The sequence below is a fragment of the Moschus berezovskii genome, chromosome 23 (assembly GCF_049115385.1).
Source record: "Moschus berezovskii isolate FMDL1 chromosome 23, NW_MosBer_1.0, whole genome shotgun sequence".
In the NCBI taxonomy this organism is placed as follows: domain Eukaryota; kingdom Metazoa; phylum Chordata; class Mammalia; order Artiodactyla; family Moschidae; genus Moschus; species Moschus berezovskii.
The window spans coordinates 34,219,001-34,239,084 of NC_142482.1; the positions used below are offsets into that span (position 1 = coordinate 34,219,001).

General features: G+C 38.3%; 1 protein-coding gene and 1 long non-coding RNA gene across 3 annotated transcripts in view; one reads left to right on the forward strand and one right to left on the reverse strand.

Annotated features, from left to right (window-relative positions):
* LOC148774129 (uncharacterized) overlaps positions 1-13,317 on the forward strand; it is a 29,231-nt gene extending 15,914 nt beyond the window's left edge. The window contains exons 3-5 of the long non-coding RNA XR_016036030.1: positions 8,521-8,669; positions 10,829-10,917; positions 13,055-13,317. This is a non-coding gene — a long non-coding RNA (uncharacterized LOC148774129). The remainder of the gene's footprint in view (positions 1-8,520; positions 8,670-10,828; positions 10,918-13,054) is intronic.
* On the reverse strand, positions 7-16,778 carry CRISP2 (cysteine rich secretory protein 2). 2 transcript variants are annotated; one of them, XM_088831153.1, is made up of 8 exons: positions 16,751-16,778; positions 13,667-13,737; positions 10,371-10,487; positions 9,458-9,545; positions 5,403-5,548; positions 4,904-5,001; positions 2,296-2,384; positions 7-134 (listed from the first exon to the last, which is right to left on the reverse strand). In XM_088831153.1, the coding sequence occupies exons 2-8, from the start codon at positions 13,733-13,735 to the stop codon at positions 7-9; spliced, it is 735 nt and encodes a 244-aa protein (XP_088687279.1). In that variant the 5' UTR covers positions 13,736-13,737; positions 16,751-16,778. The 2 variants fall into 2 exon arrangements, with proteins under 2 accessions (XP_088687279.1, XP_088687278.1); XM_088831152.1 differs by having other exon boundaries at positions 13,667-13,792.
* Positions 16,779-20,084: the final 3,306 nt, after the last annotated feature.

The window sequence follows — 20,084 nt, forward strand, 5'->3', positions numbered from 1 at the left end:
CGCATTTCAGTAAATTTTGCCTTCACACAGGCAAGTAGCCTTGCACTTTTCCTTGAGCAACTCGTGTTGACAGCCAGCTGTTTTCTTCAGGGAATCACAGTTGCTGAGGAGATCTTCGTACTCGCAAGTATTGGCTGAAACAGAACAGACGAGTTAACGTCATCATCGTTTATCTCAGTAGCAACAAAGCAATCCACACATCCAAAGTGTACACAGGAGGCAGGGAGACTGGATAAGCAAGTCAGGGTCACTCACACCATGAAGGGCCTTTCACTTCTCGAGGGACATACGAGGTGCCTTAGCTGAGTGCACTGATCAACCCACCACGTTTTATTTTGAACTTGGTGATATGTTTCTAGAATGATTTGACCTACTTTGCTCCCTTAAGCAAAGAGTGAAAAATGAAAATACCTGCAGACTCTAATATGGGACATACCAGCCACACAGAGCTATTTAAACTTAAATTACTCTAAATTAGGAGAAATTAAAGATTTAGTTCCTTCATCTTACTAGCCACAGTGTTCAAAGACCACCTGAGACCAGCAGCTGCTGGTCGGCTAGTCTGGTAACACTGGCTATTCTACGTCCTGCCTCTCAGCCCTGTCCACTCTTCCTCATTCACTTTGCCAGAAATGCAGTCAAGACATCTGATTTCTTTATTTGGCTTCGCTGAGACTCAACTGTGGCATGTGGGATCTAATTCCCTGACCAGGGATCGAACCCAGGCCCCCTGCATTGGGAAGTTGGAGTCGCAGCCACTGGGCTACCAGGCAAGTCCCTCAATTTCTTTTTAATTCTTTTTAACAGTTTTTTAACTGACTTCCATCCAATAGTTTCTACACCATTGCTAGAAAGCTCTTTATAAAACATTATTCTGACCCTTGGCACTCTTTTGTTGAAAACCTTTGAGTTGTGTGCTTATTGCTAATAGGATAAATTCCAAGCTCCTTAGCAAATATAGCATTCAGTAGAGGCAGAGATAGTCCACATTTTTTTAAGTTGATAGTTTTCCTCTAGTTGATTTATAGTTCTGACATCATCAACATTCTGAATTCTAGTTCTATAATTCAGTAAGAAAGAATGTGGAGCTATAGATGAATTCATTTGAAGGTAAAAATCTCAGGGAATATGTCAACTCTACTGTTAGTAATAATTTTAATAAAAGTATCCCAACTATAAAAAGCCAACAGCTATTTTTGTTTCAGATCATGACAACTTTAGAAATGACATCTATAACATTTATTTTATTCCTTCCCTTTCAACAATATATTCGTGGACTCTGTGGACCAATATCAAGTACAGATTGGATTTTGTCATTAAAAATGTGCATACAATCATGATTAAATTATAGGACTGTGATCATTTATTATGTTAATCACCATGCTTCCAATTATACTATAGGAAAAAAATGCTAAATCATTATGAGGGACTCATTTGTAAAAAGAGAAATATTTAGTTTGTTGGTGTAGACTGAGCCATAATGTGGTCACACATCCTTAAATTTATACATTTTGCTCTTTCAAAATACAATCTTTGGTGTAACGGTATTAATGTTGATAAAATAAACTATCAGAAGCATGGATGAATAGCTATTAATGAGCTCTCCATGGTCCCAGAAACAAATGAATCCTAGATGTTTCATTTCATCTTACATGCGGTAATATAGGTATACCTGATTTTATTTCATGTCACTTTATTGTGCTTTGCAGATATTGTGTTTTGTTTTTTTAAAAATTGAAGGTTTGTGGTGACCCTGCATCAAGCTAATCTATTAGAGCATTTTTCTGAAAGTACTATTTATGTTAACTTAAATACATTGGTTTTAGACATAATACTATTTCACACTTAATAGGCTACAGGATAGTGTAAAATAGTTTTCATGAGTACTGAGAAACCCCCAAATGTGTGTAACTTTCTGTAGCGTTATCTCTTTCTTATAGTGAGGTATGTCTGTACTCTTTTCATTGAAAAGAATACGAAGGTTATTGAAGTGTGTAAAATATTTACTTATACTCTGTTGAATAATCGTTTTGTCTTTTGCATAAAGACATTATTTAACTTTGCTAGGAGATTTCTTAATCTGTAAAAAGAAAATTAAATACCAGTTCTTTTTTTTTTTAATTAAAAAAAATATTTTGGACCACTCTGTGTGGCATGTGGGATCTTAATTCCTTAACCAGGGATCAAACCCATGTCTCTTGCATTGGAAGCATGGAACCTTAACCACTAGACCACCAGAGAAGTCCCTATATATAAATTCCTGACTATAATACAAGTTAATCATTTCAAACTTACTGCATAATCCATTGTCACAGTTACCAGGACAACTGCCACAAGGTGTTCCTTGTTGGTAAGGGGTATTCTTTTTACTCACGTTATTACCACTGCAATTTAAAATACACAATGTTAAATATTTTTCACTTCGCTGTTTGGTTGCCAAGAGCAACATCAATCACTCAAGGTATGTTAAGTTACTAAATGTTTTTAGTTATGTTAACAAAACTGAAAAATTACAATTCCCAATATGTAGATAATTTAGATAACATCCAAATTAAGGAGACACTTCACACACATTGACCCATCTCCTTGACTCTAATTCTTCAGGCTGAGCAACTAAGTTGGCATAATTAGTTTAAAGCTTTCAGAGTAAATTTTTATGGCAATACACTTTTCATCTCCCAGTTGTTGTTTAGTAGCTAAGTTATGTCTGACTCTTTGTGACCCCATGGACGGTAGCTTGCCAGGCTCCTCTGCCCATGGGATTTCCCAGGCAAGAATACTGGAGTGGGTAGCCTTTCCCTTCTCTAGGGAATCTTCCCAACCCAGGGATTGAGCCCAGGTCTCCTGCATTGCAGGCATATTCTTTACCATATGAGCCACCAGAGAAGTCTCAGTCAAACTGGTAAGGCGCTCACCTCAATGAGCTGACTAGGAGTAAATATATCCCTTACAGAGACAGGGGAAGGTCCTGGTGGTAGGGGGTTGCAGTATTAAAAAGAATACTCAATGTTACAATATAATTTTATATTTAAAAGAGGATAGATACCATAATTTCTCTACTATCAACTAGGGACAACAAAGCTCCCATAAATATATCACATTAAATATACATATATTTAATTTCTAGATGATGTTCTCGTACTTAAGTGGTTTATGATGTGTATGTCTGTGGGCCTGAAAAGTTAGGGAAGGCTTGTGAGTTTCCAGAGGTGGTATGTGAGAGATTTTTACATTTACTAAAACAAGAACGTTAGTTTTAAAGGTTTTGATAAACACCAATATCCTGAGTATAATCAATTACAGTGACTAACTTGTAATTCACTGATGATCATTATCCTATTGACTGTTCATGTAATTCATTGGAAAATACACGGGAATCCAAATCTCAGCAGTGTCAAGGGAGTCAAGGGCCCAAGGCAAGTCTCCCTGCACAGAACACGGCAGTATGCGTGCTGGTGGCCCTTGGAGAAATGATGACGCAGATACAAAAGTGTTCAAGAGGTTCTCTCACACCTGCTTTTCCTCATTATTCACGCCAACTCTCACTTCAAATGCCTGGCTCCAAATGCCTCGTCTCTCACAGCCAGGCGTTGAGTTTGAATACATGCTCCATCTTTCCCCCTGTTTCTACGTGGCCCTTCTATGTACAATAGCTGTTCAATCAGCCCACAAGTCTTCTTCAGGAGGACCTGCTCTGTATGTAGGTGCAGATTCATTGTCTCCAGGGGAGGAGATCAGTTCAACGTCTTCTTAGGCCTCAATTGTCCTTCTCCAAATGACCTACCAATTCTTTCTATTAATACTAAACTCCGATAGGTGTTTGTAGGAAAATGACTTTGGAGGCCATACTCCTCAAAAAGGAAGTTCATGTGCCTGGTCACCTATGGTGGTTTAGTCACTAAGTCGTGTCTGACTCTTGTGACCCTCCATGGACTGTAGCCCCCCAGACTCCTCTGTCCATGGGATTTTCCAGGCAATAATACTGGAGTGGGTTGCCATTTCCTTCTCCAGGGGATCTTCTTGACCCAGGGATTGAACCCAGGTATCCTGCATTGCAGGTGGTCTCTTGCATTGCAGGCAGATTCTTTACTAACTGAACCACCTATAGTATCAAGTAAATCCTGTAGGAGGCTTGGTTTTGGGGACCCCCTGCCTGTAGTAGTAAAGAATTCCAAGTTTTAAAAGAAATCAAGACTAACAGATAGCATAAGGTTAGATCTTCAATGTACTTGTAGGCTTTGTTCTGGATAACTTCAACCATATTGCTTACTGAAAAGCATGTTTCCTGCTATAAATAAAGACATTAAGGATTGTTTATTATAGAGTTTTTTGTGAAGACTTCTGAGAAACAAAAACTTAAGCTGTTATCTTTTTTGGGACTCTGAAATGTATTTAAAACACTCTTGAAAAACCTTTGAGATCCCAAAGAATGAATCATTTCTAATGATAATAATGTGCATGGTTTTTAAGGTAGGTAGGAGTTGGAACATTTTAGCAGAAAGGGCTGAAATCACAATTTACTATCCTTTATTTTCTACTCCACTACTACCTCTTGCTTAGCCAATAAGCTTCCACCATTCCTAAGATGTGACATTAACAAGAATTAATGACACCCAATCTAGAGAAATGTATATAACACGTGCTCAGGGAATAACCTTGAGCTCTAGGGAAAGGGAATTGAGAGAAAAGACATCAACTCACAACTGAGGAAAGTGTTTCAGGAACTGAGAACTCGATCCCTTCTCTGGTGAGTTGAATGTATCTCATTTAAAAAAGTATTTCCAAAACTTTATCCCTTCTCTTGATTGAAATAAGCTTTTTATTTTGATTGGTTAAATATAAGTATTTTGAAATATTAAATTGCCAATGAATTATTGGTCTAAAGTTTAAAGTGTATACTTACGCAGGACAGTATTGACAAACATAGAAGTATTTTAGACTCTCTTGACTGGGACAGTAGGCAATTCCACATCCAACACGGAAAGATGAATACCAGACAAGCTACAAATCCATAAGGGAATATGTGAGAATACATTAAAGAAGAAGGGTAAATATTAAACTGCAAATAACAGCAAATGTAAAACAGTGATTCACTCTAAGCCATATGCCTTATGGAAATATTTAAACTACTGAAACAAAGTCACAAAGTTTGCAAATACTAAATTTCACGTACATTCACTACCTTATCCATTTCTAATGCTGGAAAAGTACAGAATGTACTTCCCTGCTAAGAATTTTGCAGACCATGGTAAAAATGGTTTGAAATGAAATACCAGCCAGATGCCAGGATTCTATTATACACAAGCTCTTCTCCTAAACTGAACATTGGAATTGGTCATCATTTGGAGACGCTTTCTCTGTTAGAGCGTTGGTGGCCGAAGTTTTTCGTTTGTTCTGCTTACCTGAGTATAATGTCCAACAACTGCACTGGCGCTCTTTGGTCCTGCACCATAGACAAAATCGTGGTGCTCGTCAAACCAGCTTTGGATTGCATCTGACCAGGCAGTAGGGTCACTTGACATGTACAGATTCTCACCACATTTTGTACCTAAGGAGGGACAGATCATCATGAAGACAACAATAAAGCATGCCAAGGCAAGAGAAGTCAACTATATGAACACAAGAATGTTACCCTTCAAACTCTGCCTATATGTTCTAACTGTGATACATTAAAAAAGGGCTTCCATTCTGAATCAATTACAAGGGTAAAGAGAAGACAGATCTACCTATCCCGCTGAGACTGGCCACAACGTGCAACCTTTGAAAAGGTCGAGAAGACATTATTCTAACAAGGACCTACGGTCTAGCACAGGGAACGATACTCAATATCTTGTAATAACTTAGAAGAGGATGTAAAAAAAAGAATACATATATTTATATATATGTATATTTGAATCACCTTATTGCACATCTGAAACTAACACAACATTGTAAAACAACTTTATTTCAATAAAAATTAAAACGAAACAAATCCTTCTCCTTCTGGACTGTAGAAGATGCCTTCTTTTTCATTCTAAATCCTTTATATGTAAAATGTGTGTACTTTCGGCTTTGTATTGTAAGCTTGAGTAAGGCAGCAAACAACTTCTATTATTTCTTTCCTCTTACTCACCCTCAGTAGTGATTTTTCACATATAAGAGCTAGAATAAATATGATTATGATTTGTGTAAACTTAGGGGAAAAAATTTTATAGGCAGTCTTTTTTTTTTTTCTTTTGGCTGTGCCACAGGGCATAGCTAAATTTAGTTTTTGGCTGTGCCACAGGGCACAGGGAATCTAGCTCTCCAAACAGGGATTGAACCCAAGCCCCCTACATTGGAAGCTCTGAGTGTTAACCACCAGGGAAGTCCCCAACAGATAGACTTTAAGACCTCTAATCAAGAGGCAACTGACACCAGGAGAAAGACAGCTTTCAAAACTTGTTGATCTTTCCTTAATCAATAAATCATAATGTCTCAAAGCCAAACCCTCCTCAGGGAGTTAGGCAGGAAGGACTTTGCAGAAGGTGACATCAGCAGAATGTTGGGACAGGAAGCTTTGGCCTCTCCTAACCTCAACAGACACACTGACTCAGCAACAATTCATGAACTGATTGCCCTCGTGAGAAATCAAGAAACAAATTTTAAGGCTTCATACTCTGAAGGATATACAATCAGACTCCCTGAAGTCTGTAGGGAAATTGGAAAACCCTCTTGCAAGAGTCCCTACCCTCAGCACAGTGCCATATGATCAGAAGAGACTCCCTAGTTTCCTGCTTCTCCCAGGGGAGGGAAGGAGTTGGTTTATGTGTCCCGCAACCCAAATTTTCCAAGCCACCCCACAGGGCTGGCTTCTGTCTTGCTAGTGTTGGAGCTCAAATAGTCAGATAAAAAGGGAGATGGTGACTGGGTTGATAGATCCAATAACTCCTCCTGGGTCAGTGCCAGAGCAAACAGATGAAAAATCTTAGCTCTGAGCTCTACCCTGGGAGGTAGAGTTGATCAATGTGTGCAATGCTCTAGTTTCTCTGGAGTTACCCAAAGAACTGGCACCTTCCTTGCAGTCCTGGAGCACTGTCTTGCTCCCTGGGGGAGAACAGAGTTGGCAATTTGGATTGAGAGATATCATAACGCTTTTCCATAGCTCAGCATAGGGTAAGCAGAAAAAGACCTCAACTGCCTGCTTCTCCCTGGGGAGGGAAGAAGCTGGTTTGGTTATCTGATGCCACACATTTTCCAGAGGCTGCCTGAAGAACTGCTTCCTGACTTGCCTGTTTTGGAATGCTAACAAGACCTAGCATAAACTCATAGTCTGGGGCCAGTAAGAACAGAGACAGAGATTTGGGCTGGTGGTTGCCATAACTTCCCTTCCTGGTTCAGCAAAGAGTGAGCAAACAAAATACCCTAGTGGCTAGCCTCTCCCTGGGGAGAGAAAGAATTGGATGGAATGTCCAGAAATCCATTTTTTTTTTTTTTTTCTGGGAGCTTCCTGAGGAAATGACTGAGAATCTTTTCTGACCACAATGGACTTGAAGAGGCATTTTTCCAAAGATAATATCCAAATGACCAAAAGGTATACGCAAAGGGACTCAAAAGTCAGTAATCTTCAGGAGAATGCAGATCAAAACCACAGTGAAATATATAACCTTACTCCTGTCAAGATTTTATATATAAAAAAAAGAGACAGCACATGATAGCAAGGATGTGGAGAAATTGGAATCCTTGTATATTCTGTTGGTGAGAATGCAAAATGGTACAGCTGCTGTGAGAAACAGTACGGAGCTTACTCAAAAAATTAAAAGTAGAACTATCAAATGATCAGCAGTCCTGAGTTTGAGTACTATCCACAAGAATTGAAATCAGGATCTTGAGGAGTTATTTGCACTATTATGTTCATTGCAGCACTATTCATGACAGCCAAGATGTGGAAACAACCTGAGGGCCCACCAAAAGATGATGGATAAACAAAATGTGGTCTATACACACAATGGAATATCATTCATCCTTAGAAAAGAAGGAAACATGCAGCAACGTGGATGACCCCTGAGAACATTGTGCTAAGTGAAACCACCTAGTCACAGAAAGACAACTAGTGCCTGATTCCGTCATTGTGAAGTGGCATGGTGGTTAAATTCATAGAATCTAAAAGTGGCATGGTGGTTGCTGGGCTTGGGGGAAGGGAGAATGGGGAGTTACTAAACAATGGGCATAAACTTTCAGGGAAGCTAGATGAGTAAGTTCTAGATATCTGATGGACAACAAGGCATCTGTAGTTAACAGTATTGTATTATACACTGAAACATTTCTTAAGAGGGTAGATCGCATGTTGGATCTTTACTATCATAATATCTTTTTATAAAATTGACAAAATGTGTTACTACAAAAAAGAATTCGAAAAAGAAATAAGTGCCTTGTAGTCCAGAAAATTTTCCCTACCTTTTTTAGCCCTCATTTAATATTTACATTTTGGTGACTTGAAATACAATGTATGTGTGCTGCTTAAAGAGAGTATAAAATGTTTGTGAATATCTCCTTTAATAGGGAAAGACAGAAACTAAGAATCCAACAGTAGACTTGGATTTTTAAGGCCATTTGTTCCAATATTCTACTGAATGCAGTCACTTCTTGTAATTTCATCATAATGCTTGCATCCAACAATATAAACAATAATAATTCTGCTGAAATAACAGGTAAACTATCCACTGCTTTTAAACTGGGCTTGTCTATGTACATATCATACTTGATAATGTAAAATATTTTATGTAACATTTATGCATACAAGTTTTTTCCCCCCATGGCTTTTATGATCTTTGATATGTCTTATAATTTTTTTGAGTCTATTATTCTACACATTATAGGCAATAGTCTATATGAAATGTTTGACAGTTTGTTATCAGAAATTTCTGAAATGAATCAACACACCCAAAATATCGATCCTGATATTAAAAATCTTATATATTTTTAGTGTAAAATTTAGGAATAATTCAACATATTTTAATACATTTTGGGAATGCAAAATAAATGGATTTCAAAACATCAAACAGCTACACAAAAAAGGCAAAGGGTGAGAAATTAGGAAGCCTGGTTAATTTTCCAATGTATGACATTCTTTCCTGTTATGTTTTTGCATAACACATTCCTTCACATCCTTATTTCTTAGTCTTGAAAATTGAAAAAATGATTATGCATGACCTCTTTACCATGAGCTGGTCAAGAGGAACAAATGAGATGCTGCATAAGAAGTAAATCTGCATAATGGAAACAATCAACAAACACAATACAGTACTTTTTTGTTCACTAGTACGTATCTGGTACTAGTATGCATCTCTCTATATACAGACACTTTATTTTAAAAATACAGCCATATATTTATTCGCAAAGTCTTCTTGGTACAATGCCCCAGAGTGGTCTATCCTATTTTATTTGTCCAGTATTTTATTTGCTCATTTACTCATGAAACATTGATTGATTTACGTACTGGTCTTGCGTTCATCTGGATTGCTGTGTTCTAAAGTGCACTTGTTGGCCCACTTCTGGGCATTGGCCGACACTTCTCTGCTCCATTCCTAAATGTCCCAAGAAAAACAAAATACACAAAGATTCAACTCCAGTGAAGTACACGCTTTAAAGTCTGATTGGTAGGCTGATTTTGCACTACTTTAAAATTTCTGTAGATATGCTAGGTTGGCCTAAAAGTTACATTATCAACTAAGTTATAATATTATCTAATTGTCATTGGTATTAAAATATCTTTTTATTTGCATATGTGTCTTTATCTGCCCCAGTGCCAGTTACCATACAAAGACAAGTCCCCAGGTGATATATTTAATGAGAGAAATGCCTAATAGAATATTATCTGACTGTGATAGCATAGCAGCCACACCTAAGATCTTTTAGTAATGGTGCTACTCGTAATACTAATTAACATGTGAGGGAGTGTAACTACATTTCAACAGTAATAAGCAGACGCAGGTCATTGCCAATTCCATTTGTAGCCCACTATGTCCATATGGGAGATGACAGCTTTTATGGACTATTTCCTGGAAAATGGGCTATTATAATATTCACCCTAAAAGGCATTGATCCTGAAAGATAGATTTCTTTATTTTCGACTGAGGAGGATTTGAACAAAATAAAGACTTCACATTTGATGTCTGAGGATTTGGCTTCTAGGTCTGCCTTCCCTATTTTATTGCCTTATAACTTTGACAAACTATTTAACCATTATAAATGGAAACTCATTTCTGCCCTGCCCATGACACAGCTAAATGAAATTTAAAAATAGAGACAGAAATTTGTAAGCCACACAATTTTTAAGACAGGCCAGTTACAAGCTGCCTACTCTTACCAACTTGGGTTCACACTACTTTCTTTATATTCCCGCTTCTTACCATCTTTAGCATGTTGCTGGCAGGTGGAGAGACTGATTTCCTTAGTTCATTGTGTTTATTTACAATTTCTCTTTGGACTTGAGTTTGAGTGGTTATCAGAGACGTAAAGGATGGATCCTAAAGGGAAATAAAAGTAAGGTTATTTTTTAAAACATTTTCTAAAAAATTGCATTTAGGAGGCAATAAGTTAATTTAAGGAACCAAGGATTACTTTACAAAATGTTCCATTCAGGACACTGTGAATTGGTAAGCATTGTCAATGAACTGAGCCAAAGCAACAACAAATAGGAAAGATAGTTTGAAGCTTTGAGAATGGGGATGTAATTCATGTCAGGACAAATTAAAAACTCTTTTGAGGCCACAAATGCCAATTTCGAGTTTCAGGGGAACTCTCGGTGTGATTTTTCTCAATATACGAATGAGAATGCTTTATAATATTTTATAATTTGCCTACAAAGGCATACAACAAGAACATTAAGACAAATTCATCCACACGCTGCGGCAGGGGGATAAGAGCGGGACTCAAGAATCACCCTGGATTTTAAGGGTAAGTTTGACCTGACATGGTATCGGTTCTTAGAGAAGGAATGTTGTTAGATTAAGAATGTTCAGGTTCAGTCAAAGTGCAGTCAATATTCTAGTAAAATGATTCTGTTATAGGTAGATTTTATGGAATCACTCAAAACACCCCATTAAAAAATATCTCCAAGGCTATTTGGAGGAAGCAAAGCCATCCAATCAGTGTACCATTTCTGGCTTTGTTCCTTTTAGTAACAGAAATATAACTGATAAGGTATTAAACCAGGTGCAGATATTCTTGGTGTATCATTGTATGTGTGTGTGTGCTGAGGGTGGGTTGAGTCCTAAACCTGGAGATGGAGTAGGGTGTGTGAATTGTTCCCACAAGGTCTAGCAATTGGATAGCCTAAATTTAGAAAAAAGGCTGATATTACATGAGCATGGGTAAAATTTTAAAGTGTAAGTCTGAACAGATGGGGCCTTTGTTGATTTTCCCTTGACACCTTGGGATAAGTTATTCTCTGCTCCTCTAGTATTGAGTCCCATCAGTTCAGTTCAGTCACTCAGTCATGTCCGACTCTTTGAGACTCCATGGACTGCAGCACACCAGGCCTCCCTGTCACCAACTCCCGGAGTTTACTCAAACTCATGTTCATTGAGTTGTTGATGCCATTCAACCACCTCATCCTTTGTCATCCCCTTCTCCTGCCTTCAATCTTTCCCAGCATCAGCATCTTTTCCAATGATTCAGTTTATCACATCAGGTAGCCAAAGTATTGGAGCTTCAGTTTCAGCATCAGTCCTTCCAATGAATATTCAGGACTGATTTCCTTTGGGATTGACTGGTTTGATCTTCTTGCAGTCCAAGGGACTCTCAAGAGTCTTCTCCAACACCACAGTTCAAAAGCATCAATTCTTTGGTGCTCAGCTTTCTTTATAGTCCAACTCTCACATCCATGCACAACTACTGGAAAAAACCATAGCTTTGACTAGGCGGACCTTCATTGGCAAAGTAATGTCTCTGCTTTTTAGTATGCTATCTAGGTTTGTCATAGCTTTTCTTCCAAGGAGCAAGTGACTTTTAATTTCATGGCTGCAGTCACCATCTGCAGTGATTTTGGAACCACTCCCCACTTCCCTCAAAAATAAAAAATCTGTCACTGTTTCCATTGTTTCCCACATATTTGCCATGAAGTGATGGGACCAGGTGCCATAATCTTAGTTGTTCTGAATGTTGAGTTTTAAGCCAACTTTTCACTCTTCTTTTTCACTTTCATCAAGAGGCTCTTTAGTACTTCTTTACTTTCTGCCATAAGGGTGGTGTCATCTGCATATCTGAGGTTATGGATATTTCTCCTGGCAATCTTGATTCCAGCTTGTGCTTCATCCAGCCCAGCATTTTGCATGATGTACTCCGCATATAAGCTAAAAAGCAGGGTAACAATATACAGCCTTGACATACTCCTCCCCCAATTTGGAATCAGTCTGTTGTTCCATGTCTGATTCTAACTGTTGCTTTTTTACCTGTATACAGATTTCTCAGGAGGCAGGTCAGGTGGTCTTGTATTCCCATATCTTGAAGAATTTTCCACAATTTGTTGTGATCCACACAGTCTAAGGCTTTGACATAGTCAACAAAGCAGAAGTAGATATTTTTCTGAAACTCGCTTGCTTTTTTCGATGATCCAACGGATGTTGGCAATTTGACCTCTGGTTCCTCTGCCTTTTCTAAATCCAGATTGAACATCTGGAAGTTCTTGGTTCATGTACTGTTGAAGCCTGGCTTGGAGAATTTTGAGCATTACTCTGCTATCGTGTGAGATGAAAGTTATGACCAACCTAGACAGCATATTAAAAAGCAGAGACTCATGTTTTTTAATGCCTCACCGACTCAATGGACATGAGTTTGGGTAGGCTCCAGGGTTGGTGTTGGACAGGGAGGCCTGGTGTGCCTCCTAGTTCATGGGGTCACAAAGAGTTGGACACGACTGAGCGACTGAACTGAATTGAACTGAGATGAGTGCAATTGTGCAGTATTTTGAACATTCTTTGGCACTGAATCCTCTGAAAGCTCTACAAATACTGTGAACGTGGGTCTGACTACATTTTATCACCATCGTCTCATCATGCGTCCATTTCTCCTATCTGCTTATTATGTTCCTAAGGACAGGGACCAACAAAAAATGAATCCAATGACACGTGTTTTTATAAGAGACACAAAGAGAAGGTGATGTGAAGATGGAGGCAAAGATTGCAGTGATGCAGCCACAAGCCAAGGACACCAAGGATTGCTAGAAACCACCAGAAGCTAGGAGACACACACCAAACAGACTTCCTCTTTGATCCTCCAGAGGGAGCGTGACCCTGCTGATACCTGGATTTCACGCTATGGCCTTCAGAACTGTGGGAGAATAAATTTCTATGTGCAAAGCCACCAAAATTGTGTTAATTTCTTTACAACAACCCTGAAACCTACTACATTAATTTCCCAGATCATTTCATCATGTACCCAATATAAAAATACTGAAATATTTTTCTTTTTTTTTTTAAATACTAAATCTTTGACATTTGGTCAGTATTTTATCTTGTTATGGAAAAGTCACATTTCAAGTTTTCACAATAGCCTTGTGTGACTGATAGCATCCTTATACTTTCATCTAGATAATTAAGTTCTTTGAGCTATGAGTGATGTGCCAGACACTCACTTTTTCCACTCTCCACCTTCCACTTTTTGCCATCCCAAAGAGTTCTGGGAAGATTTTTGATTTTAACCTTACCTTTCCTTCGGTGGGGAAAGATGGGAGCAGCACAGCGGTCAGAAACAGCACCACTGGGAGTAAAGCCATTGCTAGGAATAAGTCAAAGAGAACACAGATCTGCATCAAAACATGTAGTACAGGGACCTCTGACTAAGATGGAAGAACGAATGTAATGATATTGGTTATTCCAATGGAGCTGTGATTCCAATTCAAAAGTAATGTAACAAGAGAGAATTACCATTTGGTGCCAGAGGAATCACAGTGGATCCACCCCTGTCTCTAAGCTAAAGAACTTGACAGTTGCCTTTGAATTATACCTGTAAAGGCAAGGGACATACTATCTTTTCTCTGCCCAGTTCTATTGCTCCTGAACTCATCAGAAAGAAAATATGGGAAAAGAAAACAGATTTCTTCACAGATAATTACGATCCTGCATTGATTATTGAAGGCAGGAGGAGAAGGGGATGACAGAGGATGAGATGGTTGGATGGCATAACTGACTCAATGGACATGAGCAAGCTTCAGGAGATGGTGAAGGACAGAAAAGCCTGGAATGCTACAGTCCATGTGGTTGAAAGGAGTCAGACACAACTGAGCAACAGAACAATAGCAACAATTGATTATTCAGTTCAATTTTGGGGAAAGCTTATTTTCAGTGTACACCATCTCTTAGTTTCCTCTTCTCTATGAAAACTAGATGTTTGTCCTTTTATTTACAAACAACTCTAATCAAGATTTCAGGGTTGTGACTACACAGAAATAAATGCACAAATACTTTATTAGCAGTTATTTCTCCAATGGAGGCATTAGAAGTGATATTTATTTTTTTTCCTTATACTTGTCCATATTTTCAAATTTCCCAGTATAGAAAAAATGCAAATAGAACAAATGTACTGAAAGTCCAGGCTGTTCAAATCTGCTGAATCCATGATTAGGTAGAAAGGTGGTTTAATATCTTTATTAACTTTTAAAACCATACTTAGTATTGAGTTGCCCAGGTGTCAAGAAACTACATTTTATCACCGTCATCTCATCATGAGTCCACTTCTTTCTCAATGTGTCAAAAAATCCTTTGTCCTTTAGGTGAAGCAGCAAGAACTAAGTTTAGGAAGAACTCATATTCCCTTTCTACTATTAGTCATATCAACTGCTCACTTTGTAAATTAAAGAATGATACCTTGATTAACTCTCTTCCTATGAAATTGGTACTCCCAAATTCTTGGAGGGAAAGAAAATTCTAAAGTATTTATCTGCAGTACTTCTTCTGAAAGTCATTCAGTCATGTCCAACTCTTTGTGACCCCATGGGCTATACGGTCCATGGAGTTCTCCAGGCCTGAATACTGGAGTGGGTAGCATATTCCTTCTCCAGGGGATCGTCCTGATCCAGGAATTGAACAGGGGTCTCCTGCATTGCAGGTGGACTCTTTAGCAACTGAGCTACCAGGGAAGCCAGTACTTTTTAGGTCTTATTAATTTGTAAAGAGTAGACAGTTGATACTTAGTCTGTGTATTGCCTTCCTTCTCAATAATATGATTTTCAAAGGGTGGAGAATGAGCATTTATGGATAGTTTATGGTAAAATGTAATGTCTAATTTCACTCTCATACCTTGGTGGGTATGGCAGTATTTTACCAATGAAAGGATTGAGGCTTAGAAGAGTTAATTGACCTATGCCAATGACAAGTTCTAAAGTAATGTTAGAAATTAGCCATCATCCAATTATGATGTCTAAGTCAATGTACATTGAAAGGAAAATATAGTTTCAACTGGGAAAAATCAATCATTTTGCAGTCTAATGGAGATACTTTATTTTAACAATCTCTGTGTTACATTTCACACCAGTCAGAATGGCTGCTATCCAAAAGTCTACATGCAATAAATGCTGGAGAGGGTGTGGAGAGAAGGGAACCCTCTTACACTGTTGGTGGGAATGCTAACTAGTGCAGCCACTATGGAAAACAGTGTGGAGATTCCTTAAAAAACTGGAAATAGAACTGCCATATGATCCAGCAATCGCACTCCTGGGCATACACACCAAGGAAACCAGAACTGAAAGAGACACATGTACTCCAATGTTCATCCCAGCACTGTTTATAATAGCGAGGACATGGAAGCAACCTAGATGTCCATCTGCAGACGAATGGATAAGAAAGCTGTGGTACATATACACAATGGAGTATTACTCAGCCATTAAAAATAATGCATTTGAGTCAGTTCTAATGAGGTGGATGAAACTGGAGCCTATTATACAGAGTGAAGTAAGCCAGAAAGAAAAACACCAATACAGTATATTAATGCACATATATGGAATTTAGAAAGATGATAATGATAACCCTGTATACAAGACAGCAAAAGAGACACAGATGTATAGAATAGTCTTTTGGACTCTGGGAGAGGGTGAGGGTGGGATGATTGGGGAGAATGGCATTGAAACAGGTATATTATCATATGTGAAATGAATGACCAGTCCAAGTTCGACTCATGATACAGGATGATCAGGGCTGGTGCATGGGGCTGACCCAGAGGGAGGATAAGGAGAGGAGGGAGGTTCAGGAAGGGGAACTCATGTACACCTGGGGCAGATTCATGGCAATGTATGGCAAAACCAACCAATATAATATTGTAAAATAATTAGCCTCCAATTAAAAAAATAGACAGAAAATAAACAAATTAATTATTTTTTAAAAAAATCCCCATGTTAATATATAAACATATATGTTCATAATAAAAATCACTAACATGGAAGGGTATATAATATATACAAATTGTCATATTTTGCATGTTTCTATGAAATATAGTTTTTAGTATAATTGTTTCAAAGTAAAAAATAGATACTTGTATATCCAAAAGTTGGAAACTTTTGGAAAAAAGTTTCCAGAAAAATGGAATATATTATGTATTTTAGAATCAGATGTAAAAAATTCACTTGTTTCAACTTAACATAGTAAGAGTAGAACTGACCCAAGATCATTCTCTCAATAAACATTTATCCATTAAGCTTGAAAATCATGGATACATTTATTAAACGTGTAATTTTACCCCGGCCAAATAAAAATGATTGACAAAATGTTCACATTTAAATAAATGAGTTATACCTTACTGTTGGTTTTCAGAGCAGGATGAAGAGTCTGCTTTGTCTGTACGAAGAAAAAGGTGCAGAGGAGATTAGTGTACAGTATATATTACATCTACTTCTGCTTTAGAACATTCTGGTTTGCAAGTAAATCTAAATCAATACATTTCCAAAATAGAATATTTTTTTACACCAATGGCTTTCAATTTCATTGCCAGTTATCTGATGTTGTTTTTGACATTATTTAGCTTTTAACTTGAGTAAGTAAAGAACAGGGCTTCCCAGGTGGCTCAGTGGTAAAGAATCTGCCTGCCAATGCAGGAAATGCAGGAGACACAGGTTCAATCCCTGGGTAGGGAAGATCCTGTGAAGGAGGAAATGGCAATCCACTCCAATATTCTTGCCAGAAGAATCCCATGGACAGAGCAGCCTGATAAACTACAGTCTATAGGGTCACAAAGAATCAGATATGACTGAGCAACTGAGCATGCACACAAGTAAAGCATATTCTCACTCTTCTTATGTGTACTAAAATCTCAGTTCAGTTCAATTCAGTCGTTCAGTCAAGTCTGACTCTTTGTGACGCCATGAACCGCAGCACTGTAGGCCTCCCTGTCCATCACCAACTCCCAGAGTTTACCGAAACTCATGTCCATTGAGTCGGTGATGCCATCTATCATCACATCCTCTGTCGTCCACTTCTCCTCCTGCTTTCATCTTTCCCAGGTTCAGGTTTTTTTCAAATGAGTCAGCTCTTGGCATCAGGTGGCCAAAATATTGGAGTTTCAGCTTCAACATCAGTCCTCCCAATGAACACCCAGGACTGATCTCCTTTAAGATGGACTGGTTGGATCTCCTTGCAGTCCAAGGGACTCTCAACAGTATTCTCCAACACCACAGTCCAAAAGCAAGAATTTTTCGGTGATCAGCTTTCTTCACAGTCCAACTCTCACATCCATACATGACCACTGGAAAAACCATAGCCTTGACTAGATGGACTTTTGTTGACAAATTGATGTCTCTGCTTTTTAATATGCTGTCTAGGTTGGTCATAACTTTCCTTCCAAGGAGAAAGAGTCTTTTAATTTCATGGCTGCAATCACCATCTGCAGTGATTTTAGAGCCCCAAAATAAAGTCAGCCACTTGTGTCCACTGTTTCCCCATCTATTTGCCATGAAATGAGGGGCTGAATGCCATGATCTTTGTTTTTTGAATGTTGAGCTTTAAGCCAACCTTTTCGCTCTCCTCTTTCACTTTCATCAAGAGGCTCTTTAATTCTTCACTTTCTGCCATAAGAGTGGTGTCATCTGCATATCTGAGGTTATTGATATTTCTCCCTGCAATCTTGATTCCAGCTGTGCTTCTTCCAGCCCAGCGTTTCTCATGATGGACTCTGCATAGAAGTTAAATAAGCAGTGTGACAATATACAGCCTTGACGTACTCCTTTACCTATTTGGAACCAGGCTGTTGTTCCATGTCCAATTCTATCTGTTGCTTCCTGACCTGCATATAGGTTTCTCAAGAGGCAGGTCAGGTGGTCTGGTATTCCCATCTCTTTCAGAATTTTCCAGGGTTTGTTGTGATCCATATAGTCAAAGCCTTTGGCATAGTCAATAAAGCAGAAATAGATGTTTTTCTGGAATTCTCTTGCTTTTTCCATGATCCAGCGGATGTTGGCAATTTGATCTCTGGTTCCTCTGCCTTTTCTAAAACCAGCTTGAACATCTGGAAGTTCACAGTTCACGTATTGCTGAAGCCTGGCTTGGAGAATTTTGAGCATTACTTGTGTGTGAGATGAGTGCCATTGTGCGGTAGTTTGAGCATTCTTTGGCATTGCCTTTCTTGGGGATTGGAATGAAGACTGACCTTTTCCAGTCCTGTGGCCACTGCTGAGTTCTCCAAATTTGCTGACAAATTGAGTGCAGCACTTTCACAGCATCATCTCTTAGGATTTGAAATAGCTCAACTGGAATTCCATCACCTCCACTAGCTTTGTTCATAGTGATACTTTCTAAGGCCCCACTTGACTTCACATTCCAGGATGTCTGGCTCCAGGTGAGTGATCATACCATCATCAGTATCTGGGTTGTGAAGATCTTTTTTGTACAGTTCTTCTGTGTATTCTTGCCACCTCTTCTTAATATCTTCTGCTTAATGTCCCTACCATCTGTCCTTTGTTGAGCCCATCTTTGCATGAAATGTTCCCTTGGTATCTCTAATTTTCTTGAATAGATCTCTAGTCTTTCCTATTCTATTTTTTTCCCTCTATTTCTTTGCATTGATTGCTGAGGAAGACTTTCTTATCTCTCCTGGCTATTCTTTGGAACTCCGCATTCACATGGGTATATCTTTCCTTTTCTCCTTTGTTTTTCACTTCTCTTCTTTTCACAGCTATTTGTAAGGCTTTCTCAGACAGTCATTTTGCTTTTTTGCATTTCTTTTTCTTGGGGATAGATGCTGCCTTTTGGCTGAGTATTTCTATAATAAGCACTGAAGACTGGTTAATCACTGTGGCAGTGACCCAGATCTTACCTTATAGCTGAACATCCATGGCTCAGCTTTCCATGACTTTTACTTCCCAGTTACCAACTTTGTATAGCTTATTGGATAGTCTTTGGAAAGCATCTTTTCCGGGAAATCTTTTCTGAGCTTTAGTTTTCTTTTCTATAAACTGTGGATTGTCATATCATAGGTTTGTTTTGAACACTGAGTGACATAATATACACAAAACACCTAATAGAATGCCTGGTATAGACTACTCAATAAATGGAAATGATTAATAATTTTATTATTATCCTTTGCAATGAGTGGTAGTCTGCTGAAATCATACTCTCTCTCAGTAAATGCACGGTTTGAATTGCTGGTTTTAGTAGTGTTTAGAAAACCTGCATTTACTTCCAGGTGTCAGAGGAAAAAAATCATTATAATCTATTCATATATTCTTATATTCAAGGCCCAGTGCCACTGGAGACTTTCTGGCTAACTGTAGGAAAGTGATCTAACATCTGGGATGTTGTATCCTCATCACTCATTGAAAGACATACACATGAGCCTGACAATTTTGTATAGCTTAATCATGTTATAGGTTTGTATTAGGTAACCCATAATTCCATAATTCAATAGACAAAAGATGCCACATACTCTTCTTTGCCTCGTTCCTCACCCACTCCCTCACTCACCCAGCCTATAATCGTTTTTGTTGCATCAATGAAAGCAATGACACTTTTTGTGAGCATATATTTAAAGAAAAGTTGCTATTTTATTCCTTTAAACCCACATTCATGGATCCCATTATTTTCCTTCAATACCTACAAATGGAAAAGCACTGTGCCCTTTCGTATGTTTTAAGACCAGGGTGA

What these genes read in the sequence shown, in the direction of transcription:
- CRISP2 (XM_088831152.1), bottom strand. Translation starts at nt 13,771, where the DNA reads ATGCAGATCTGTGTTCTCTTTGACTTATTCCTAGCAATGGCTTTACTC. An exon ending in GTTTGTCAATACTGTCCTGC is followed by an intron (nt 2,385 to 4,903) that starts GTAAGTATACAC and finishes TTTAAATTGCAG; the next exon opens with TGGTAATAACGTGAGTAAAA. An exon ending in CTGTGACAATGGATTATGCA is followed by an intron (nt 135 to 2,295) that starts GTAAGTTTGAAA and finishes GTTCTGTTTCAG; the next exon opens with CCAATACTTGCGAGTACGAA.